The 25,668-nt window shown below is 40.2% G+C and overlaps 2 protein-coding genes across 10 annotated transcripts in view; one reads left to right on the forward strand and one right to left on the reverse strand.

The window, feature by feature from the left end:
- The window catches only part of VMP1 (vacuole membrane protein 1), a 156,465-nt gene extending 148,368 nt beyond the window's left edge, over positions 1 to 8,097 (reverse strand). The window contains exon 1 of one of the 3 annotated variants that reach the window (XM_053569065.1): positions 7,813 to 8,097. The gene's annotated coding sequence lies outside the window, so the exon portion shown is untranslated. Of the gene's footprint in view, positions 1 to 7,808 lie in introns of all 3 variants that reach the window. The other 2 variants (XM_053569067.1, XM_053569066.1) reach the window with 2 other exon arrangements.
- Positions 8,081 to 25,071, forward strand: PTRH2 (peptidyl-tRNA hydrolase 2). 7 transcript variants are annotated; one of them, XM_053569069.1, is made up of 4 exons: positions 8,122 to 8,195; positions 10,753 to 10,846; positions 14,119 to 14,222; positions 24,411 to 25,071. In XM_053569069.1, the coding sequence occupies exons 3-4, from the start codon at positions 14,146 to 14,148 to the stop codon at positions 24,949 to 24,951; spliced, it is 618 nt and encodes a 205-aa protein (XP_053425044.1). In that variant the 5' UTR covers positions 8,122 to 8,195; positions 10,753 to 10,846; positions 14,119 to 14,145; the 3' UTR covers positions 24,952 to 25,071. The 7 variants fall into 7 exon arrangements, with proteins under 7 accessions (XP_053425049.1, XP_053425043.1, XP_053425044.1 ...); XM_053569071.1 differs by lacking the exons at positions 10,753 to 10,846; positions 14,119 to 14,222 and adding exons at positions 15,440 to 15,555; positions 19,903 to 21,138 and having other exon boundaries at positions 8,123 to 8,195; XM_053569068.1 differs by lacking the exon at positions 10,753 to 10,846 and having other exon boundaries at positions 8,117 to 8,195.
- The last annotated feature ends 597 nt before the right edge of the window (positions 25,072 to 25,668 follow it).

Below are 25,668 nucleotides of genomic sequence, written 5' to 3' on the forward strand. Positions count from 1 at the left end.
CTCCAACTCATGAGCTCAAGAGCAGTCCAAGAGTGCTAGGATTACAGGCGTGAGCCACCATGCCCGGCTGCACTCAGCCTACCTAATATATTATCTTTTAACCAAGTTTTATCAGTTGAATCATGACAGAAAATAGATCCCTGTAAGATCTCAGACATTTCTGTTATTATTTAATAAACACTGAAGAAAACTCGCCTGCCCCATACAAGCCAGTACTACAATCTCCTGTAAATACGTCTTGAAAGCTTATGGGAAGCAAGAGATCCTTGGATATTCTTGATGCAAGGCCTTTTGTAACCTGCACACCTGAAAATTTCTAGAATGATCGAGACTCAACAATGAGACAAGTGGTTAGTCAGATCAACCAACTTACCTTTACAGAACTTTATTCTGTCGTAATCTAGACCACACAGTAGCATTTGATAAAACTATATCTCAAGACTTCTGAAAAATTAAAAACTTACATATAAAAAAAAAAGAAAAACCTCTGTGCCTTACCTGCTTCATACTCTCCCTGCTATATATAACCACTTTTATTAGTTTTGTGTATCTGATTTTTTTTTCTTTTTTCAAATGCTCCTTTTGCCACGATTTAAATATTTGTAGCCTTCAAGACTCATGTTGAAATTTAATTCCTACTTTGTCAATACTGAGAGGTGGGGTCGTCACTGGGTTATGAGGGTTCTGGCCTTTGAATAAGATCAATCTATTCATAGATTAATGGGTTATCATCAAAGTGGGTGACTTTATAAGAAGAGGAAAAAATAACTGAGGTAGCACACTCAGCCCCTTCACCAGGTGATGCCCTGTACTACTTCTGGGCTCTGTAGAGAGCTCCTCACCTCCCCCCACCCCCCAGCAAGAAGGCCCTCACCAGATGCAGCTCCTCAATCTTGGCTCTCTCTGCCTCCATAACTATAAGAAATAAATTTCTTTATAAATTGCTTAGTTTCAGGTATTCTGTTATAAGCAAAAAAAAAAAAAAAAAAAAAAAGGACTAAGATTGTTAGTCTCCTTCACCAGATTTTTCTTTTCTACCTGACCTAAATCCTCTCCCCAAATGACACACTTTGTTCCGTAGTTTATAATACTATCTTGAATTTGTATTCTGGTTCTGATCTCTAGATTTATATATGTAAGAGTATCACTTAGATAATTCATAAGTGTCTCAAGTATCCTTTCCTACTCATACCTACTCACCTTCTTGTAATAAATAAACAAACCTGGTCCTTTCTAAACTGTTCTCTTCCCAGTACCTGGTACAACCACCCACCCACTCACTAAATCCAGAAGCTTAGTCATCCTCAACTCTTCTCTCTTTTTCTTACCACCCAGCTAATCCAAGAGCAAGTGCTATTCCAAACATATTTAGTAGCCACACACTGCTGTCCATCTTCTCTGCCACTCTTCTAGTCCATCTTCATCTCCCACTTGGACGACTGCAGCAGACTCTAAACTTCTCTCTCCAGTCAACTTCTTAGGAATCATATTACTCCTTTACTTACAATTGTAGAATGACTTCCCGTTACACTCAACATCAATCAAAATTCATTACTATTGCCTGCAAAGCTAAATCTCTACATGACTGGAACCCTGGGTACCTATGCAAAGAAAAACTCAAACCATGTTTTTCTCTGCTCTCACAACATGATTATAAACATGGAATTTTGTGACCCTAAAGTATGTGGGGATTTCTCCCCATCACCAAGAAAACAAGCAACACGGGGGACACCAGCTGATTATCTTCCATGTCAATTCCAATACTGCCTACCTAAAGACAGAGTCAGATCCCACAGGTTGAAGGCTCAGTACTCAAGACTACTCCCACTTCAGACACCAGTCGCAAGTCTGAGCCTCCAGAACTTCTGACTGACTGGCTTTAAGTTAAGGTTCCCATGAGCTCCTGTTTGGGTTCAATTAATTTGCCAGAGTGGCTCCCAGAACTCAGGGAAACACATTTATTGGATTATTTTAAAAGTTACTGCAAAGAATACAGATGAAAAGCTGTATGGGGTGAGGCATGTGAGAAAGGGGCACAGAGCTCCCTGTCTCCCCCCTCGTGCCCCCCCCACAACCTCCCACCCCTGGTCTCTCTCCCCAGCATCACCCAAAAGGAACTTCCACATGTTTAGCTCTACAGAAGCTCCCCAAATCCTGTTGTTTGGGCCTTTTATGAAGACTTTATTGGTTGATTGAACCATGGACAACCACATCAAAATGTGATTAGATAGAAAGGATATTATCTAATCTCAGCAAGGCCTGTCTGTCCAGATTTTTTCTTAGCTTCTCTGTACAGCATTTCTTCTTCTTATGGGGCAGGACCCACTGGAACAAGGGTCTTTTGAGTCCTGGCTTGGGCAGGTGAAAGGACAGGAGAAGGTCAGAGAGAGATTCTATTTTCTGAAGCCTGCTCCAGAGGCCTAAAGGGCCCCAGCATCTCTATGGGAGTTATGAGCTAGGAATTGTGGATGGAAAAAAAATACACACATGCACCCGTATATATCACAATACCTGAACGTCTTTCCTACACCATCTCATGTTGCTATATCCAAGTCTACTGTTTTCCAGCCTCAAGGAGCTACACATCCACATTGTTAACTCTCTCTCAGACCCTTGTTTGGTTTCTTCATGACAATTCTTGCTTCCCACTGTTTTCCCCAGAACATGGTATAAGCCCTAAGACACAGATGTTTGTTCACTGACTGGATGAATGAAAAGAGAAAGTAATAGATGTCACTGGAAAATGATCTTTCTTTCTTACCTTTCTTTTTTTTTGAGACAGACTCGCCCTTGGTAGAGCGCTGTCACATCACAGCTCACAGCAACCCCAAACTCTTGGGCTTAAGCGATTCTTTTGCCTCAGCCTCCCAAACTTGGGTACCTGGAACTACAGGAGCCCACCACGATGCCCAGCTATATTTGTTGTTGTTGTTGCAGTTGCCATTGTGGTTTAGCTGGCCCGGACTGGGCTCAAACCGCCAGCCTTGGTGCATGTGGCTCGCACTATAACCACTGTGCTACAGGCGCCGAGCCTGGAAAATGATCTTTCAATGAAAAAAAAAAAAAATACTAGAAAACATCATTGAGTACCAAAAGAACGGTTAGTTTCCATCCCCAAATTCCATGTTATGGCTTACACAGATAATGTAATCTGTTAATAATACAAAAAGGTTAACAGTATGGTCTATAAGAATACGCCATTTGGTTAAGAATTCCTTATGTTATAAAATATTCACAGGCTTGGCACCTGTAGCTCAGTGGTCAGGGCACCATTCATGTGCACCGGGGCTGGTGGGTTGAACCCGGCCAGGACCTGCTAAACGACAACAACAACAAAAACAGCTGGGTGTTGTGGATCCCTCAAGCTGGACACCTGTAGTCCCAGCTGCTTGGGAGGCTGAGGCAAGAGAATTGCTTAAGCCCAACAGTTTGAGGTTGCTGTGAGCTGTGATGCCACAGCACTTTACTGAGGGCGACATAGTGAGACTCTGTCTCAAAGAAAAAAAAACATTCACAAAATGAAATGTATACTCTGAGATATTTATTTATTTAAACTTCATTAATAATGAGCAAATAATAATTAAGCAAGCAGCTATATAAAGGCATGCATTCAAAAGAGGGTTGGGAAAGCACTCTTAGCAAAAGTTCAGGGAGTCACATGATGACAGTGATCATGGTTAACAGTATGACAGGCACTGTTCTGAATGCTTAACTTAAATCTATTCATTTAACCCTAACAATAAAGGTACTAACTTCATTGTCTTAGAGGAAACAGAGATAGCCAAAGGTTAATTAGTTAGTAAAAGGGTTGCAAGGTATTAGTTTGAACCAAGGCAATCTACCTTTACATCCCTGGCTCTTAGCATTGTCTGCCTAGTCCTTCCAGATAATATATAAAGACCAAAGCTATCATTAAAGCGCCCTAAGAACAAGAGGAAACATCACAGAGTACTCCTGAAAAGATTACGGATACTAACAAACACTTTAGCAATTATAGGTAGTTTAGTGGGAAAGGATAATTCAATGGATTGCCCTTGCTTAATTTAAACATGCCTTCACCTTTGATATGACACAGCAAAGTATCTCTTGATCAAACTGCCTTAATACCGCAAATCAAGAGCATAATTTTTTCTTTCTTTCTTTCTTTTTTGAGACAGAAAAGTAGAGTGGTAGAGTGCTGTGACGACATAGCTCACAGCAACCTCCAACTCTTGGGCTTAAGCAATTCTCTTGCCTCAGCCTCCTGAGTAGCTGAATAGAGGCGCCCACGACAACAGCCAACTATTTTTAGAGATGGGGTCTCACTCTTGCTCAGGCTGGTCTCGAACTCATGAGCTCAGGAGATCCACCCACCTTGGCCTCCCAGAGTGCTGGGATTACAAGCGTGAGCCACGGTAGCTCACAGCGACTTCAAATTTCTGAGTTTAAGTGATCCTCCTGCCTCAGCCTCAAGAGTAGCTGAGACTATAGATACCAGCCAGAACGACCAGCTAAATTTTTCTATTTTTAGCAGAGATGGGGGGGTCTTGCCCTTACTCAGGCTGGTCTTGAACTCTTGAGCTTAAGGGATCCTTTGGCCTCAGTCTCCCAGAGTGCTATGATTATAGGCATAAGCTATAATCCACCCTGTACCGTGCCAGGGTGGAGCTTAGTATTTTTAAATGAGCTTTATGTAAGGGTTTACATAATACATAACTTCAGTTCAGCAAACACTTTCAAAATTATTTTCCAAGACAAAATAAAAAATTTCTTGGGGCAATATTTGGTCTTTAAAAGTTTACTCCCAAAAATACTTGCAAGACTTTGTGAAAGAAGATTAACAACTAACGCAATTACAAGCAAATTTTCACTTCAATTCATCTAATTTGTCAGGATTCTCTAATCCACAGTTCATTTCCACAGTCAAAAGAGAGAGAGACACAAAGGGTACTTGAGCAATAACAGGAATTAGAATAGCACCCAAACTATTATCTCCAAGAAAGAAGAGAGCGTTAACAGGTTTTGTGAAATCAATGCAACCAAAAGGAGTGCCCAACAAGACAAAGAATTAACTCTTTTCCAATGGTTATTTACCCAGAATGAAGTAACTATAGAAATAATTCTTCATATAATAAATAATTAACACAACAGAACATTAAAAATTATAAACAGCTTGGGAAAATATTTTTAGCAGGAGTAAGAAATTAATACAGCTCCCGCCTACTCTTTTGCAACATTTACTCAGTAGAGCCATGTGTTACAAGGATCCTCTGTCATTGCCACTTGCCAGAAAGAAGACACCTCAATACCTGATAGTGACGAAGCATGAACTCAGAATAACTATCCTGAAGAATATAACTAATTTTCTTGAAGCATTCCCACAGCAAATCTTCCCAAGCAGTTTTTGCCATCCCACAATTTATAAGACTAAACCAGCTATAAAAGGAAGGAAAAGTTTGCAAAAAAATGTTCATGTATGCATGTTTTTATGTGTGTAGACAGATTGATTCCATTAAATAAATAAAACATTTTCATGCAAACCAGGTAATATTACCATATTCAGATGCCTAGTGAAAACCTTAGCAGACCAGAAAGCATACTTGGAGCCTTAGTTACAGTTCAGGTTCTGGCCCTGTCTAACCCAGATTATCTCAGGCAAGCCAATTATGATTGTTTCTGAGTCCCAATTTTCTCCTCTATTAAATGAGAAGAATCTAACTACATGTTCACAGACTTCCTTCTAATTCTAAATATTGGTCCCAGTGAAATAATAATGTTTCTTATGTATGTAAGCAAGGTAGGGCTATGTCTAACTTCTAGTTAATGACATGTAAGGACCAAGGCTTGAGCTTTTTCTGCACTTGAAAATTTTCAAGTGATAATACATGATGACCAAGAAGGATCAGATTTAAACTTCCAAAGGCAAAAACTATATTCATTTTCCAGTCATCTAGTTATTAATGAAGGTGACTAATTCAAAGGATCATAGTATCAAACTGTTCTTGGCTAGCTTTACTGTGTTCACAAGAAGGGCAAAGTTCACATCTCATAAGAGTATGTGATAGTATTTTCAGAACATCATGGGAAACATATTCTTCACTGATACATCTCCAGCTGTCACCAGTAAAATTGTACCACCTTGTCTTTTTATATATAATTTTACATTTACCATCTCACTTAATCCTTGTGACAATCCTATGAAATAAAGCAAGCAGTACTTTTATCAATACGATCCAGACCACTCCAGAATGTTAGGTAATCTGCCAAACATTACTCAATAAATGTTGAAGCCCAGACTTCAATCCAGCTCTTCTGATCTGAAGTGTAATAATCTGCAAAATCTTAAAAAAGTAGAGACTCAAGCCAAAGGCAAGAAGAAACTGGAAAAGTAAGAAAAACTGGATAATCAGTCTCTGGATAACTAAAATCAATAAGCAAATTTACCTAATGAAACATCTAATTATCATAATCTCACATCTCAAAATCTTGTCACTTAATTTCAAAAATAAGTATGAAAATAATTTTCTAACTCAAATAATAACAATATGTAACGTAAATTAAAAACTGATTAAACTAGCTATAGGTAAACTGCTATTTCAGAAACCTGGTTACATGTGTACTTTCTTGGTAAGTCACAGAAATTAAACGGTATTAATCAATTGTAGCCAAGTAGGATACATTATCAAAGTAAAAAAAAAATGCTTCAGTGCTTTAAAATAATTTAGGCAAAGAAGTATAACACGAAACACTTCTATTTGAAAGTCACTTCATACCTACACAATGACATCTGACTAGGTACCACCATCCCTTTTCCACAAGTCAATAAAAAATATGCTAGAATGCATAGAATGCTGCCTATGGGAAGAAATAAAAGTTTCTTCCCTTCATCATCTATGCTAATAATACACAATTAAAATCAGAGTTTAATAGCTAGTAGCAATCTGAATATTAAATGCTGTATCATTACAATAGGAATACCTGCACAAGCTTTTCCAAATCAAAGCAAAACAAATCTGTCTACGAAATCTCTGACAAGCCCCACAGAAGGAATGAAAGACATTAAAGTTAGGATAAGAAGGAATACTGCCAAGATATGCAAGCAGTGCCGATCTATATATCAATACATTTTTGCATGGAGTTACAGGGGGAAAAAAAGATGATGGTGTAAAATCTACTAAAGGTAATAAAAAAATCTAGCAATGTGATACTGGGCCACGTCCGGCTTCTTGGAATTTTAGAGACGTTTTACTGCAAATACCTCCGCTGTAATGAAATACAGGGTCAGGGGTTTGAAAAGGCATACAGTTCTTTTTTTTATGAAACTAGTGGCATATCTGTTACGGCTCTACGGAGCGAAGGCCCATTCTCTTGACCAGCTGTACCCCGGTGCTTTAGATGGCACCTGCACACCTGAATTTCGTTTAGGAGCGGATACATCAGCATCATGCGCTAAAGGTTGGGGAGAACAAGAAACAAACTGACAATACTGAGAAACAGCTCGGTCGTCAGCGGGGAAGACCTTCTCCACTCTAAGTTCCTAGAGAAACCAGGACGAAAGAGTGTAGCTTCTAAGTCCGCGGAGAGGAGAACGAACGGTCAGGAGTCCGGCGTCTGGGTTCAATGTCCCGGCGACCAACCTGAGAAGGTGTCCCAAATAACCCGGCTACTGCCAGGCTGAGACATTCGGCATCAGCAGCGCCCTAAAATACCGCTGGAAGTCGAAATTACCCTGCCCCTAATCTGCACTAAGTGGGAGAGCTCCGGAAAAAGCCCCGCTCTGAGGATAGTCTCAAGCTTCCATCCCCAATTCCCCGCGCTGGCTAGCTTACCTACCCGTTCCGACCCCGGCTTCCCCGGATCTCACGATCCTGGAAGCGGCTCCTGATCGACTCTCACACCCGCCGCTGGGCTCCGGCTAACCGGAACTAGCTGGCGTCACTTCCGGTCCAGTCTCCTCATCACGCCGGAGACCGCCTCCAAAAGAAAAACATTCCCCCCGCCCTTGGGAAGCGTCGGCTGGGCCTCGCGGGATTTCAGTTCGGGGGTTGATGAGGTCCCTGTGGGTGTGGCAAAAGGAAGAATGACTGGTTGCTTCGTGGTTCTTGATCCGGAACTTGTAGTGCAGGCACCCCGGAAGAGATAGCCGGCGCGAAAGACGCGAGTTAGCTGCCTAGAAGTGAAGGAGAAGGCGCAAGTGGGAAAAAGGGTTGTTTTAGGTAGGTTGGCTCCTTACACGACGAAGGATACGTATATCATTCTCCATCCTCTCTGCAGCTGCAACATTTCTTTCCACCTCATTCTATAACCCCCTATCCCTTCATTTTCTTTATAAACTGTCTGCCGCCTAGTCTCCGCTGGGGGCTTCGGTTCTTTACCTGCTAGCAAGCTGTGGGCAGGGGAGGACCCAGAATTTCTAGTTCTCAGCAAAGCCTCCATTCAGGTAGCATGGATGCTCCCTCTCTGCAATTAAGAAAATATCGAGCACGCCTCAAACTCTGCTATGTGTTTATTGAATACCCACAGCATTTCAGACTTTTGAGCTCTACATGGAAAGAAATGATTTCTTTTTTTTTTTTTTTGGCTGGGGCTAGGTTTGAACCTGCTACCTCCGGCATATGGGACCGGCGCCCTACTCCTTGAGCCACAGGCGCCGCCCATGATTTCTTAATAATTGAAAGATTCGTTCCCTCAGTCACACAGAGGCATTGTGTAGATAGGTTTTTAGTCCTGTAACATATCCCAGGCACTGTACTGGCAAGGTACAGTAGTTATGTCTTAAGTGCTATAGAAGTTCTGAACAGGATATAATTATAATTTTTATAATTATAAAAAACTTCACTGGCAGTGCCATTTGAATTAGATGAATAGGATGTTTTTGTTTGTTTTAACTTGAGAAAAGTAGAAACTAATTTAGGGGAGAGATTGCTGCTTGAAAGAAACTAGTAATTTGGGGTGGCTGGATAGTGCAGTATGTTTTGTAAGAGGAGAGGAAGTTGGGAGGATAAAGTAGCCTGTAACCAGATTGTGTAGTGCTTTGAGTTAATACTGAGATTTATGTTTTATTCTGTAGACGTGTAGCTGATGATTTTTGAAACGAGAATTTGCATGTGTTTTACAAATATATTTACAATGATAACGTGGACTAGGATGAACTAGGGAGAGAGTGAAGCAAATAAGGTATGGTTAGAGATAGAGAAGTTTATTTTGGAGACTTTGGCAAGACTTTGGGCACCAGTAGTAGAGAGAGAGAGGTTAAAAATAGATACATTTAATAAGATTTGGTGACTGGATGTGGTAGGACACAGGAGAAGGAAAAGTCTAGGTTTACTTAGAAATCAAGTATACAGATAGTTTAGGCTGAGCACACTGTTAGCTTACACCTGTGATCTTAACATTGGGGAGGTGGAGGCTGGAGGATCACTGAAGCTCAGGATGTTGAGAATAGCCTGAGCAAAAGTGAGACACCCATCTCCACTAAAAATAAAAAAAATTAGCCCAGCATTGTGGCTCGCACCTATATAGTCCCAGCTACTCAGGACACTGAGGCAGGGTTGCTTGACCTCAGGAGTTTGAGGTTGCTGTGAGCTAGACTGAGGCCCTGGCATGCTTGCCCACATGACAGAGCAAGACTCTGTCTCAAAAAAAAAGAATATGGCAGAAAGTTTGAGAGAGGAGGAAAGTTACTGAGTTTAGTTGAGGACACAGTTTAGAATATTTCATATTAATAGATCTCTAAATAGTTTACTTTTAACTAATCTAAGTTTGTATAATCACATATTGACCCATAGCTTCTTTATTGGGCAGCGTAGATATATACTGAAGAAAGGGCCAAATGTGTCTGCTTTGGTAATACACATATCAGGGGCAAATAGAAGATGTAGAACTGGAGGAGACTGTTGAAAAGCTATCAGAGATACAGGATAAGAATCAAGTGAAAGTTGGGTTAAAGAATACCAGAGATGGGCGGCGCCTGTGGCTCAGTCGGTAGGGTGAGGCCACGGCACTCTACCGAGGGCCATAAAGTGAGACTCTGTCTCTACCAAAAAAAAAAGAATACCAGAGATAAGAATTTAAAGGTTTATTTTATTTATTTATTTATTTTTGAGACAGAGTCTCACTGTGTCACCCTTGGTAGAGGGCGGTGGCATCACAGCTCACAGCAACCTCAAACTCCTGGGCTTAAGTGATTCTCTTGCCTCATCCTCCCAACTAGCTGGGACTACAGGTGCCCGCCACAGTGCCTGGCTAATTTTTTGTTATTGTTGTCATTGTTGTTTTAGCAGGCCATGGCCGGGTTGGAACCCGCCAGCCCCAGTGCATGTGGCCAGCACCCTACCTACTGAGCTAAGGCGCTGAACCAGAAAATTTAAAGGTTTAAAAGTGATCAGTGAATGATGAAAAAAGCTCAAGATGAGGCTTAAAAAAGACAACTACAGTTGGCAATTAGGAAGCATTTGATTCTTTAGCAATTTCAATGGATTGGGGAAAAGGCAGTTGAGCAGGGTGATTAGAAGAAATAGGTAATTGAAAAAGTTTGGAGGTAAAAGGAGGAATAATAAAACGAGACAGTGGCTTTAGTGTCTGAAAAGATTCAAGAAAAGTTTATTTTGTTTTTGTGTGAGGCAGGGTCTTGCTCTGTTTCCTGGGCTAGTGTGCAGGGGAATCATCATAGGCCCTATAACCTCAAAGTTATCCTCCTGAATCAGCCTCCTGAGTAGCTGGGTCCACAGGCACATGCTGCCACACCTAACTGATTTTTCTATTTTTTTGTAGAAACTATAAAACTGCTGTGTTGCTGAGGCTGGTCTTGAACTCCTAGGCTCCAGTGTTCCTCCTGCCTCAGCCTCCCAGAGTGCGGGGATTAGAGGTATAAGCCACTGAACATGGCTAGGGAAAGGTTTCTTTAGGATGGAAAATGCAGAGGTACGGTAGCCAGTGAAGTAGGTTTAAGGAGCGGAATGTGGTTTGGGAAGACAGTGGGATCAAGAGCACCTGTGAAACTGGTTTAGTGAGGAGAATTTGAAGGCACCAAGAGGGGGGGTTTTATAGGACATACTTGTTTTATTGTTCTGTCATTACTCAGGATTATCTGTGATACTAAAAGTGGTTATTTTTACCTTAGTTCTAAGCACCGGGCTTATTGTTTTCCTTGCAGGAGGTATAGTATATAGAAAAAGAGCTAGACTGACGCACTATTGTAGAGGGATTAGATGATAATCTGATCAAGGTTGATGTGAGATGGAACATCCTAAAGAATGAAGATATAAGAAGATATAAATGTTAGTTTTAATTTTTTTTTTTTTGAGACTTGCCCTTGGTAGAGTGCTGTGGCGTCATAGCTCACAGCAACCTCAAACTCTTGGGCTTATGCGATTCTCTTGCCTCAGCCTCCCAAGTAGCTGGGACTACAGGCACCCACCACAACGCCCTGCTATTATTAAAGACAAGGTCTTGCTCTGGCTCAGGCTGGTCTCCAACTCCTGAGCTCAGGAAATCCACCAGACTGGGTTTCCCAGAGTGCTAGGATTAGAAGCATGAGCCACTGCGCCTGGCCAGTTTTAACATTTTATAGTAAGAGACCCCATTGAGATGTGGGGCATAAACAACAGCAAAAAGTAATTTCTGTAACTGTCACTGTTCTCTTTTGATCTTACTGGTGTAAATTAATGAGCCTTTTCTTACGACCTTTAGATAGGTATTTTACAGTTCTGCCACTTACTAGTTATGTTACTGTGAATAAGTAGCTTTTCTGTTTAGTTCACACTTTTCTCAGCTTCAAAATGAAGCTAATATCTTCCTTTTATGTTCATAGCAACACTAAATGAGATAATGGATGTAAACGATTTCATATGTTATCCAACACATAATAGTTTCCTTTTCCAGATAGTACATGAATCTGGTAAGTGGGATGTTTGGTTACTAAACAACCTAGAAATTGGTGCAGAGAGTCCTTATAATTTTTTGACATAGAGATTAGTATATTTTTTATTTTTTTTGCAGTTTTTGGCTGGGGCTGGGCTTGAACCCGCCACCTTCGGTATTTGGGGCCTGCACCCTACTCCTTGAGCCAGAGGTACCACCCAGAGATTAGTATACTTTTTAAGAAATAATTGAATATTTGTTCAATTTTGAATCTGTTAGGTTATCAAAGAGAAGATCTGTTACTATGTAAATACACAGTGTCCATAAAGTTCAAATGCAACTTAAATTGCATAAAACTTTATGGACACCCTGTATGTAGCAACTGAATGATAGACGCATTATGAGATAATGTGTTTGTAAAACTTTCTATTGAGTTGTTTAATTTAAATTTAAATTTTTTGCTGCAGAGACATCTAGAATCATAAAGTATTATGTATATCAGCGCAACCCTGTCACCATTGGGCTCTCTTAACGAATGCAGACTGAAACTAGGTGTTCTACAACTTATCATATGTGACCCTCCTACTTCTGACCCCTCCATGTCACTCCTCTTTGATCCCTAGTGTTCATTTCCTCAGGATTATGTTTTAGTCTTTTCTTCATGCCCTCATACCACTTCAGTAATCTCCTTTTATATATCTTAAATCTGTATTTCCAGTGTAGGCCTTTCTGACCTTTTAAACTATTATATCCTTTTTTTTCCCCTGGATATCTCTAACCAAGATGTCTTTCATTCAAACCAAAACTGAAATCTTTTCCTTTTAAACACACTATTTCATCAGAATTCACTTTATCAGTAAATACCCTGTTTCCCCGAAAATAAGACATCCTCTGAAAATAAGACCTACTTACAGGAAAGATAAGACATCCCCTGAAAATAAGACCTAGCGCATCTTTGGGAGCACACCTTAAAATAAGACACTGTCTTATTTTCAGGGAAACAGGGTACTACTTCTCTTTTCCATTTGTTCAAATGTATAGGTATAGTTTTCTCTCTTAACTTCCTCCTTTCTTTTACCACCAAACTTACAGTTAGTCATCAAATTAGACAGATTTGCTTTGGCCACTTCTTTTCTTTTTCATTCCCATTTCTCATGTCTAAGTGACCATCATCTCATCTGCTCTACTAGGAGAGACGTAATAGAGTAGTGTTAAGAATATGGCTGTGGATTAAGACTAAAACTTTAAGAGCTGTGTAAATTTGGGCAAGCTACTTAGAGTTTCTGTTCCTTTATTTCCACATCTGAAGAATGACTATAATTATTATATACAGATGTTCCTCAATTTAGAGTGGGGTTGCATCCTGCAAACTCATCCTAAGTTGAAAATACTGTAAGTCAAAAATGTATTTAATACACCTAACCTACCTAGTGTTATGGCTTCTTTAGCCTAGCCTACCTTAACCATACTCAAAATGCTTTCATTAGCCTACAGTTGGGCAAAATCATTTAACACAAGGCCTGTTTTTTAATAAAATGTTGAATATGTCATGTAATTTATTGAATACTCTAGTAAAAGAGAAAAACAGTATGGTTGTGTGGTTACTTGAAGTAAGGTTTATACTATTGAATGCATATTGCTTTTGCACGATTGTAAAGTCAGAAAAAATATAATAAGTTCTTGTCTGTATTTATCTTAATGTTGAGAGCATTAAGGGAGACAATTTATATAGCCAGTGCCTAATACATAGCAAAACACTTGGTAAATGTTAACAATTACTATTACTGCGTTATAGCAGCCTCCTAATTTGATCTTCTATGTCTGTTCTTGCTGACTTCTAATGCATTCTTTACATTGAAACTGCAGGTGATCTTTTAGAAAACAATTGAATAACAAGAAATAATTGAATATTTGTTCAATTTTGAATCTGTTAGGTTATCAAAGAGAAGATCTGTTACTATGTAAATACACAGTGTCCATAAAGTTCAAATGCAAGTTAAATTGCATAGCACTTTATGGACACCCTGTATGTGCAGCAGCTTCCCAGTGTCCTTAGGGTAAATTCCAAACTGTTTGACATTGTTTGTAAAGCCTCCTTTGATCTGAAATCTTCTTTCTGTCACTGTCCTCTGCTACTCTTCCTCCGTCTTTCAGCTATCTGGATTGCTTTCAGGTCATTTGACATAAGCCTGTTTTTCTCTGTTTGCCTTCCCACTTGGTGTTCTTTCTGTGTGGAATGATCTTTCCTTCACCTTTCTTACTCATCCTTTGTTGAAGATTCAATATCATTCCTCGGGCCAGAAGATGCCCCTCGGAGCTGGGCGGCAGCTGATGCCCAGGTTGCACGACCACTTCTGGAGCTGTCCCGGCGGCCAAGCCTGGTGAGTCCCGCCATGCTTCGGGATGGCAGCCGCGGTGGTCGGTGTGCTGTACCCCTGCATCGACAGCCACCTGGGCGAGCCCCACAAGTTTAAGTGGGAGTGGGCCAGCATTGTGCGCTGCATCGCAGTCTTCGTGGGCGTCAACCACGCCAGCGCCAAATTGGACTTTGCCAATAATGTTCAACTGTCCCTGACTTTATCAGCCCTGTCTTTGGGCCTCTGGTAGACATTAGGCCGTTCAAGAAGTGGCCTTGGGCTTGGGATCACCATAACCTTTCTGGCCACTGATCAGTCAGTTTCTCCTGTATAATGGTGTCTATCAGTATAAGTCCCCTGATTTCCTCTACATCCGCTCCTGGCTCCTATGCATATTTTTCTCAGGAGCCATCACTGTGAGAAACATTGGGTGACAGTTAGCTATGGGTGTTCCTGAAAAGCCACATAGCAATTGAGTCTTCAAACACCCTGATTCTGAAGACCGAGCAAAATTTTGGAAGAAAGTCTGTGGTAGTGCATTATGACAAAGATTATCCTTTTTCCTTAATAATCTATTTAGATTGGGCTGACTATACAAATGACTCCTGGAAAAAATATTCATCTAGTGTAGAATAGCAAAGTGGAGAAAATAACTACTTACCTTGAACTCTCTCCTGGACTGACTGCCTCACACCTGTCTGTGCCCTGGCAAGTTCTGTCTGGCTGGGAGGGCAAGCAGGTGGCAATTTCCTGAGTGTTAAGTTCCATTCACATGATTAAAGACAAGTTGCCATATTTCAAAGCCTTGAACTAAGATTTAATTACCAACTGTGTCGGTGCCCCAAAAAGACAGGTTGATGGTGCTTAATGAAGACGAAGTATGATGTAATGGGAATAATATTTATCCAGAAGATTTTTTATAATAGGGTTGTGTTAAGAAAAAAAAAAAAGGCAAAGCAGCATGGAGTGTAGTGTGGCCAGCCCTGGACGGCAGTGCTTGCCCATGTGGCCGCACACATGGGGACACCAGTGAGTGGACTGTGCTTTTCAGTCTTCCTATGGAAGTTTGTGTAGACAATCTTACTGAGAGCAAAAGGCAATGAAAAGTCACAGTTCTGCACTGTGGTATGGTGTTTTCACCTCAGTTTATGAAGTTTTTTTCCAAATCTATCTAAGAATGAATACCTGCCTGCCATGTATTTTAATCTTAGCCAAAATTGTTTGTGTCTTTGTTATTCCAGAGTAGAGATGACTGCACAGCCCTATGGAATTTGCAATCTGTGATTGCCTTGTAAAAAGAAGAGTGCGTATGTCACTACATTAGACATGTGGTGTTTCTAAATATTCGATGATACTGGTGAGCACAATATATTTATTTAAAAGTATAGACCATGTTAGACCTAATTTGCAAGTATTGGGTCTTAAACTTCAAGTGCAATGTATATGAAAACCAATCTGAGCCTTGTATTCTCTTAAATATTTATTTTTCTTAACGTGTGAGATGTTCCAGAGAAGGGTTCTCCAAGCATTTCAGTGTTGCATAGAGGCAGAACTCAGCAATAATTTCCTTTGGTTGTAAAGTTACTTTATTGTTTTACCCTCCACTGAGCCCCAGTCCTTTGAAATACTCCAGTTTGATGGGTTTAGTAATTTTTACTTACAAATTTACCTTTTCGTACTTTGCAATTTAAATGTTTTTGTTTTGTTTTAAATTCTGTGAAAGTGGCTTGATTAAAAGACTCCTTTAACAAAGAAAAAAAATGTATCATTTCCTCAAGGAGGCCTTTTCTGACCTTCTAAACAGAGCTAATATCTCTTATAAGTTACGTTCCTAACACCTTTTCATGACATTTACCACCATTGCAATTAGTTGTCTTCCCTGCTCATCTGTGAATGACTGACAAGGCTCTATATTGTTTATCACTATAGGTGGCACAAAGCCAGTAAAATATTTGTTTTATTGAGCTTAACTTCTCTTTTATTGGCTTCAATTTCATTTTTCATGTGGAAATAATCCTCACTTCTCAGTGTTATGTGGCTCAAATGCCAAAGTATTCTGAGCTTTAAAAAACAAAGTGTTAAAAGAAATTCAAAATTAGGACTGAGCCACTTTAAAACCGCTGCTACAATGTAAACTCCATTAAGAAGAGACTTTGCTATTTTGTGTATTCTGTGTACAGTGTTTGGAAGGCAGGAGGCAGTATATCATAAAAACTGAAAGAAATAGGCCAGGCATGGTGGCTCATGCCTCTAATTCTAGCACTGTGGGAGGCCAAGGCATGTAGATTCCCTGAGCTCACAGGTTTGAGACCAGCCTGAGCCAGAGCGAGACCTCATCTCTAAAAATAGCTGGGCATTGTGGTGGGCACCTGTAGTCCCACGTACTTGGGAGGCTGAGGCAAGAGAATCGCTTGAGCCCAAGAGTTTGAGGTTGCTCTGAGCTGTGATGCCACAGCACTCTACCCAGGGCAACAAAGTGAAACTCTGTCTCAAAAAAAAAAAAAAAAAAAAGAAAGAATTGAGAAGGTAGATAAACTTAGTGACTCACTCCTGACTATAATTCAGACATTCACTTCTATAGCTGTGTTTTGGATTTTGTATCTCTTTATAACTTTCCAGCTCCCAAATCAAGGCATCTCTTTCTAACCACAGCCATCTGCCTTTCAAGCCTACTTTAATCACACCACCTGTTCTTTAATAGCCTGTCTAGATAAATAGCATCTATTTACTTTGCTGTCCTTAAATTATTCTCTAAGAATATAGGTTTCATGGTATATCATTTCAGAATTCGTCCTCATCTTTCAGCTATCTGGATTGCTTTCAGGTCATTTGGCATAAGCATATTTTTCTCTGTTTGCCTTCCCACTTGGTGTTCTTTTGGTCTGGAATGATCTTTCCTTCACCTTTCTTACTTTACTCATCCTTTATTGTCCTCATCCTGAATTCCTTTGCACCATTGTGTCTTGGTGCTTACTCCTGCAAAATTCAAACTGGGATAAATCTGACTATTCTGTGTGGGAGAGGTGAAGGATGAATGGGTACAGATAAGTTTGTATGTTTGGAGGAAGAGATTAAGTAGTTTCCTCTGTAATTTTGCCATACTTTCCATTCCAATCTTTCTCTTCTCCTTCAGTTTGTCTTTTGTATGATCGCCATCCCTCCAGAGAATGACTTCTTGCCTCGAAGTCCATAGACCTGCCTAACTAAAACTTAACATTGGGAAGGGCGCCCCATTTCCTTTCCAAGACTAAATCCCTTTGTAAATATAACAGAGCTGTGTGCTCTGTTTTGAGCATATAGCTACCTTTTATCTGACTCTATCCTACTGGCACTTAAAATATGTTCATCAAACAGAAAAAAAAAAACACTTTTATTTTTCCCTGTCACCTTATATCCATTGCTTTTTCTTTTCACTCACTTAGTCTCTATTTCTTTTTTTTGTAGAGACAAGAGTCTCACTTTATGGCCCTTGGTAGAGTGCCGTGGCCTCACACAGCTCACAGCAACCTCCAACTCCTGGGCTTAAGCGATTCTCTTGCCTCAGCCTCCCGAGTAGCTGGGACTACAGATGCCCGCCACAACGCCCGGCTATTTTTTGGTTGCAGTTCAGCCGGGGCCGGGTTTGAACCCGCCACCCTTGGTATATGGGGTCGGCGCCTTACCGACTGAGCCATAGGCGCCGCCCTAGTCTCTATTTCTTGATCCCACCTCAAACTAATTTCTGCCCCACCAAAGACAATAACTTTTTTTTTTTTTTTTTGGCTAAAACTAATAGACGAGGTGCTATTGATCACATCATTTTTCTAGAAATATGTTCCTGACCGCAATCTCTTGGTCATTCTGCTTCCTTGTCTGTCGAAATTGGGTATTAGGAAGGTAGCTCCAGAAGGAGCGGAAGGTTTTGGGGGAGGTATTTTGGAAAGTGTCTGAAAAGGATTCTAACAGACTCAAAAAGTTGTAGGTTTTATTAAGTAGCAACTCCAGGAAGATGAGTTTTGTTTACTCAAGGACAGGACTTGAATTTGAGATTGCAAGTGTGGGGATATCAACTGGTTTTACTCTTCTTAGAGATGGGTGGGGTCTTGCTACGTTGGCCTCTAACTTTTGGACTCAAGCAATTCTCCTGCCTCGGCTACTGCACAGCTCTTTTACCTTTTTATTAATTTGACTTATATCCAGCTTTTAAAAGCAAGATACAAGCAAATAGCGGTATAAAGTATTGAATTATATATTTATAATTTGGAGAGATTATAAATTCTTTATAAAACATTGTTTTCTCTTCAGAGATTGGGTGTAACTCTGTTACCCTTTTACAGTTACTAGAAGCCTATCATTAAAATCCTACTATTTCCCAATCCTGCTTTGAGATCTGGCGACAGCTGAGATTTATATATGCAGATCTATTTGCAAAGACTTTGGTTTTTTGTTTGTTTATGAATTGCAGACTGACTCTTAAGCTACTAGAGCAGTGGTTGGTTCTCAGCCCCTTCAGAGTGAACACATTTTTATAATAAACCATTTGTAACAAATGTAAATGGTGCAGCCACTTTGGAAAATAATTTGATAGTTGCTTAAAAAGTTAAACAGTGTCATCATGTGGCCCAACAGTTGGACTCCTAGGTATATGCCCAAGAGAAATGAAAACATGTTTACACAAAAAACTTAACATACAAATCCTCATGGTAGCATTATTCATAACAGCCCAGAGTAGAAACCTAAATATACATCAGCCGATGGGTAGATAAAATGTGGTACATTTGTACACTGGAATATTATTCATCAATAACAAGAAGGGAAATAATGATACGTACCACAACATGGGTGAACCTTGAAAATGTTATGGTTATATAATGTCCAGAATAGGCAAGTGGGAGAAGAAAATGGGAATTGACTGCTAATGGATAAAGGGGTTCCTTTTGGAGCAGTGAAAATGTTTTGGAATCAGATAGTCTGATAGTCATACAACTTTGTGGATATGTTAAAAACCACTGAATCATATAGTTTAAAAGGGTGAATTTTATGGTACATGAATTACATACAATCTTGCTTTGTTGCCTTTAGTAGAGTGCAATGGCATCACAGCTCACAGCAACCTCCAGCTTTTTGGCTTAGGCGATTCTCTTGCCTCAGCTTCCTGAGTAGCTGGGACTACGGGTGCCCGCCACAACACCCAGCTATTTTTTGTTGTTGTTGTTGCAGTTTGGCTGGGGCCGGGTTCGAACCTGCCACCCTTGGAATATGGGGCTGGTGCCATACTTACTGAGCCACAGGCGCCGCCCAAGGCCCTATGTTTATAAATGCTTGGATACTATGCCACTAGAACAGCAGTTCTCAATCTGTGGGTTGTGACCCCTTTTTAACAGTGGAAATACATTGCAGCATTAGGAAGGTTGAGAACCACTGCACTAGGAGAAGAAACTGATGTTTATACCTCCTTATAGAAGCATTATCAATCCAATGGCCTCAAATGTAGACTGACACAGGTATTTTATTGATGACTCAGCTATTATGAACAGCTTTGCTGGGCTAACAGGATTTTCTAAAATAATAAAGGATGGTATTCTTTTGTTTTATATCATAGTTATACTTTTGGAAAATTCAGTGCATTCTTCAATGTAAGATTTTTTTATTTTATGATGGTGGAAAAGCAATACCCATTCAGTAGTAACTGTACTTCGAGTTTTGAATTTTGATCTTTTCCCAGGCTAGTGACATGTGGTATGATAACTCTCTTGTATGCTGGGCAGGGCATTGAGCCACAGCTCCCAGTCAGCCATGCAATCATGAGGGAAAGCATCTGATACTCAACAGTGCACTGTGTTGCCAGCTTTTTTGGATATTGTGTTTTGTGTTTTCACATCCCATCATGTCTACAAAGTACCTGTTTCCTGCTTCTGGTGAGATGGAAAGAAGGCGGCAATTACTCTTGAGGTAAAATTCAAGGTATTACCCAGCATGAAGGCAGCAAGCCAGTAGTGGCCTTTGCATATGAGTTTAGACTTTCACAGTCTACAATTTCAACTATCTTAAAGGACAAGTGAATCATTGAAGGACAAGTGAATACATCATCAGCAGGAGCGGCGCCTGTGGCTCAAAGGAGTAGGGCACCGGCCCCATACACCGGAGGTGGCGGGTTCAAACCCACCCCGGCCAAAAACTGCAAAAAAAATCATCAGCATTGGTTAAATCCACTGTCATCACAAAGAAAAGACCTGGGCCACTTGATGATATGCAAAAATTACTTGTTAAGTGGATTGAAGATCAGCTGTACAGAAGCATATACCACTTAGCCTACTGATGATCCAGGCTAAGGCAAGAAGTCTGTTCAATATGTTAAAAGAGGATAACAGTGACCCTACATATATACAGATATTTGAAGCAAGTCATGGATGGTTCCAGCACTTCAAGAAACATAATTTTCGTAATGTGAAGGTCAGTGGTGAGCATCAAGTGCAGATACTGAACACACTGAAGCTTTTAAGGAACAGTTGCACAGGATAATTGTGGCTGAAGACTGCATTGGGGAGCTAATCAAACTGAAAGAAGAAAGAACTAAAGAGCCCAAGGCAAAGGAAGAAGTTATACACAAGGCACCAAGAAATTTCACAGCAAAGAAACTGGCAAAGGCATTTGCTGCTATCCACATTGATATGTGGTCGTTAGGAGAAATGGATGTCATTTATGAGACATTCAAAAAAGTTGATAGGCAAATATAGAATGTTTTTGATTGCTATAGAAAATATATAATGAAGAAAACTGTACATCAAAACTTGGTATCTTCCTGAAGAACACTATGCCTGCTAAACCATCAAGTGTTGATGCCCCACTGCTTTCTACCGGCTATTCTCAAGCCTCGTCAGAAGTGAGAGATCCAGTAAATTATTTTTTATTTCAATGCTTCCAACTTGCTGTAGTGTGCTTTTACCTATGTAAATTAATGGTGAGTACCCATACAACCATTCTGTGTTTCACTTTCAGTGCAGTATTTAATAAACTACATAGATTGTCAACACTTTATTTGCCTTGTATTAGATGATTTTGCCCCAACTGTATGTTAATGTAAGTGTTCTGGGCATGTATAGGGTAGGCTAAGCTATGAACTCTGTGGGTTAGGTGTATTAAAGAAGGGATTTATTGGGCTATAACTCCATTGTTAAGTTGAAAAGCATCTGAATGTATTAAAACGCTCAATGGGACAAGTTCATTTTGCATGATTTCTAGCATCCTTGCTCAGTAAGGCACTTTACTCTAGGTCCATTAACATGTTGTTGACTGTCGGTTTTATACCAAAGCTATACCAGGTGACTGGCTGTTGTTCCATAATCTAATATAAAAGTGAAATGAAGCTGATAGGTCCTCTACATGGTACCACTGCTTCATCTAGGGATAATTCCTGCTTGGGTATATATAAAGACTGAAATTTTGAAATAAAGTAATCCAAAAGAGGCCTGATTTTTAAAAGTCTGTCTTCACTAGATGTAGTTTATGAATTATCACTAAGATGAAAAAAATGGAAGAATTTTCTCGAACCTCCTTCTGGTCATAGTTTTACAGAATATTGGTGTTTCAATCAAAGGGTCTGTTGACCAGTATAATCTCTCCAATGTAATTTTTTTGTTTGTCTCTTTAATATCAGTAAACTGAGAAACTTCTTTAGGTCACTAGTAGTAACTTCTATCCACAGTAAAGTTTTAGCAGTTTTTATAAAATTATTCTATTTGGTGGGGGTATAAATTGGTTCAAGAAATAAATAGGGGACACCCGTAGCTCAGTGTCCAGGGCGCCGGCCAGATGTTCCAGGTCTGGTGGGTTCGAACCCAGCCTGGGCCTGCTAAACAAACAAAAAAATAGCTGGACATTGTGGCAGGTGCCTGTAGTCACAGCTACTAGGGAGGCTGAGGCAAGAGAATTGCTTGAGCCCAAAGTTTGAGATTGCTGTGAGCTATGATATCACAGCACTCTACCAAGGATGTCAAAGTGAAAAAAAAAAAAACCAACTAAAAAAAAATCATCAAAAGGTAAATCTGTCACTTCACTGATACTCTGGATCAGGGATCCTCAAACTTTTTAAACAGGGGGCCCAGTTCACTGTCCCTCAGACCGTTGAGGGCCAGACTATAGTTTAAAAAAACCTATGACCAAATTCCTATGCACACTGCACATATCTTATTTTGAAGTAAAAGAAACAAAACGGGAACAAATACAATCACACCACTGCATGTGGCCCACGGGCCATAGTTTGAGGACCCCTGTGCAGATCACTGAGTTCAACAGTTATATCTGAGATATTTGTATAATTCTTAAAGGTTAGTGTAATATTTTCAATCCACTCTTCTTCAAATTCACTTTCACTATCATATTCTATTACATTTCTTTTATGTTGTTTTGATGGTCTAATGTAAGACTGGTAACTGTCTTCTGATAACCTGTTATTTTCCAGATCACTACAAAATATTTCAAAATCACTCAGAGAACAAGATAAAGCATCTGCATATCATTCATTCATATCACAAAATTCTTCCGCATCACAATCCGTCATGGTTGAAATTTTTGCAATACTAAAATTGTGATTAAAAACCTGAACATCTAGAAAAATAATTTATGATAAAGTGAACACAACTGAACATAATCAAAAAACCTTTTCCAATATCCTACATTACTCTGTGGGCTTTTTTTTTTTGAGATAGAGTCTCACTATGTCTCCCTCGGTAGAGTGCTGTAGCATCACAGGTCACGGCAACCTCCAACTCTTAACTCTTGGGCTTAAGCAATTCTCTTGCCTCAGCCTCCCAAGTAGCTGGGACTACAGGCACCTGCCACAATGCCCGGCTATTTATTTTTTGGTTGCAGTTGTCATTGCTGTTTAGCAGGCCCAGGTTGGCTTGAACCTGCCAGCTTTGGTGTATGTGGCTGGCACCCTACTCACTGAGCTATGGGCACTGAGCCTACCCTATGTTGTTGTTGTTGTTTTTCAGTGGTAAGACAGTTTATTCACAGAACAAAAATTACAACTTACAAAAACCAAAGGTCCGGGCAGAGATGTCTTTTTTTTTTTGCAGTTTTTGGCTGGGGCTGGGTTTGAACCCACTACCTCTGGCATAAGGGGCTGGCGCCCTACTCCTTTGAGCCACAGGCGCCGCCCCTACCCTATGTTTTAAAAATTGCAATAGCTAATGCATGTGTAAGCACGAAATTAACTCGGACTGGTCAACAATATGTTAGCATGACAGTGGGAAATTTCTTTGAAGTTCTTCTAAGGGGAACTTATTTGATATCTCCATTAAAAACTACCACATTGTGAAAACACAGAATAGCACTGTATTCCAAGAAAAGGGTGAGTTATTTTTGGTTTCTTTAGATATTTTTAGGCATCTTGGTAAAACAATATTTTCTTTCTCCACAAGACTTAAGACTGAGGAAGAGTTTTTGAACTTGATGTGAATTTGTTCACATTAAGATTCAAAATGGCCAGGCATGTTGGCTCATATCTGTAATCCCAACAGTTTGGGAGACTGAGGCAGGAGTGATTGATAGGAGTTTGAGTCTGGCCTGGAAAACATAGTAAGGTCCTGTCTCTACAAAATATTAAAAAAAAAAAGTTATCCAAGCATGGTTGTGCACACTTGTAGTGTTAGCAATTTGGAAGGGTGAAGCAGGTGGATCACTTGAGCCCCAGAGTTGAGGTTACAGTTAGGTTTGATGTCCCCACTGCACTGTAGCTGGGGCTGTAGAGCAAGACTTTGTCTCAATTAGAAAAAAAAGAAAAATTCTAAATAACTTAAACTGCTTTATATAGATCAGGTGTCCTCAAACTTTTTAAACGGAGCCAATTCACTGTCCTTCAGACGGTTGGAGGGCCAGACTATAGTTTAAAAAAACAAACTATGAATAAATTCCTATGCACACTGCACATATCTTATTTTGAAGTAAAAAACAAAACGGGAACAAATACAATTCACACCGCCTCATGTGGCCCACAGGCCGTAGTTTGAGGACCCCTGATACAGATGCTTGAGTCTTTTCTAGTACCTGGAAGTGGGAGGTGGGGAGTGGAAGTAGGCTGCATGTGTAAGATCCAAAACATACTCTGCTTTTTTTCTGGATGACCTCATATAGTTCTAAAAAGCTTTTCTGCATATAGTTAAAGTGTTTTCTTTGATAAGCCTACATATCTTACTATTACTTAGTGATAACTTTTTTCCTTTCCCTTAGGATGCCCTCCAAATCTCTGGTCATGGAATATTTGGCTCATCCTGGTGCTTTCACCTTGGCTGCTGGAGTTGCTTGTGGTATGTGCCTGGGCTGGGGCCTCCGAGTACGTTTTGGGATGCTTTCCAAAGGCTTGACGAGCAAGACAGACACAGAGACAGGCACTGAAGCAAGCATCTTAGGAGAAAGTGGGGAGTACAAAATGATTCTTGTGGTTCGAACTGACTTAAAGATGGGAAAAGGAAAAGTGGCTGCCCAATGCTCTCACGCTGCTGTTTCTGCCTACAAGCAGATTCAAAGGAAAAACCCTGAAGTGCTCAAACAGTGGGAATATTGTGGCCAGCCCAAAGTGGTGGTCAAAGCTCCTGATGAAGAAACCCTGGTTCAGTTACTGACCCATGCGAAAATGCTGGGACTGACTGTAAGTTTAATCCAAGATGCTGGACGTACTCAGATTGCACCAGGCTCTCGAACTGTGCTAGGAATTGGGCCAGGACCAGCAGACTTAATTGACAAAGTCACTGGTCACCTAAAACTTTATTAGATGGACTTTTATGATGACAGTTCCTCTATCAGGTGTTTGATGCTTGTCAAATTTTAACAATAAAAGCTGAATTTCTTCCCTCAATTTAAATGTTCTTGAGATGAAAATAAAACCCATTCCTGTGCTTTTCCATCATGTACTTGGCAGTTACAGAGTTGTCATCTTGGGCTTAAAAAAATACTGTTGGTTAAATGATCATGGTGGTTCAAGTGATAGATGCCAAAACAAAAACTTAAGATGAGAGAAACAGGTCAAGATAAAATCATATTAAAAGGGGAAAACAGAGTGGTGCCTGTGGCTCGAAGGAGTAGGGCACGGGGTTCAAACCCAACCCTGGCCACAAATTGCAAAAAAAGGAGGTGGGGGGGACGTCATTTCCCTATACGCGATTAGGTCTTTCGTAGCTCTTCCCCAGGACTATGCTTCTGTCCTTTTAGTCAGTGGTTCAAGGGCATTCCCACAGGATTCAAACTGCAGTTTGTTCCCCTGTCATTTTTTTAATAACTGATCACCTATTTTTTAGTAGATCATGGTACAGCGGTCATCCACAATGGAATCTCACAGTTTAGTATCTGTTTGGATTTAAGTTTTAATAGCATTGATATAGCCCAGCCGTGCAGTGTTTTATGTTCACTTCCCCTGATTCACATTGGCCAAAGGTAATCAGCAGTGGCTCTAAATCCTAAGTTATAAAAATTCTTCCTTTTTCTCTAACAA

This window comes from Nycticebus coucang, chromosome 18 (assembly GCF_027406575.1).
Source record: "Nycticebus coucang isolate mNycCou1 chromosome 18, mNycCou1.pri, whole genome shotgun sequence".
In the NCBI taxonomy this organism is placed as follows: Eukaryota; Metazoa; Chordata; class Mammalia; order Primates; family Lorisidae; genus Nycticebus; species Nycticebus coucang.

Excerpts from the sequence above, each read along its gene's own strand:
- PTRH2 (XM_053569068.1), top strand. The coding sequence starts at position 14,146 with ATGCCCCTCGGAGCTGGGCGGCAGCTGATGCCCAGGTTGCACGACCAC. Across the intron at positions 14,223-24,410 it reads TGTCCCGGCGGCCAAGCCTG|GATGCCCTCCAAATCTCTGG; the intron begins GTGAGTCCCGCC and ends CCTTTCCCTTAG.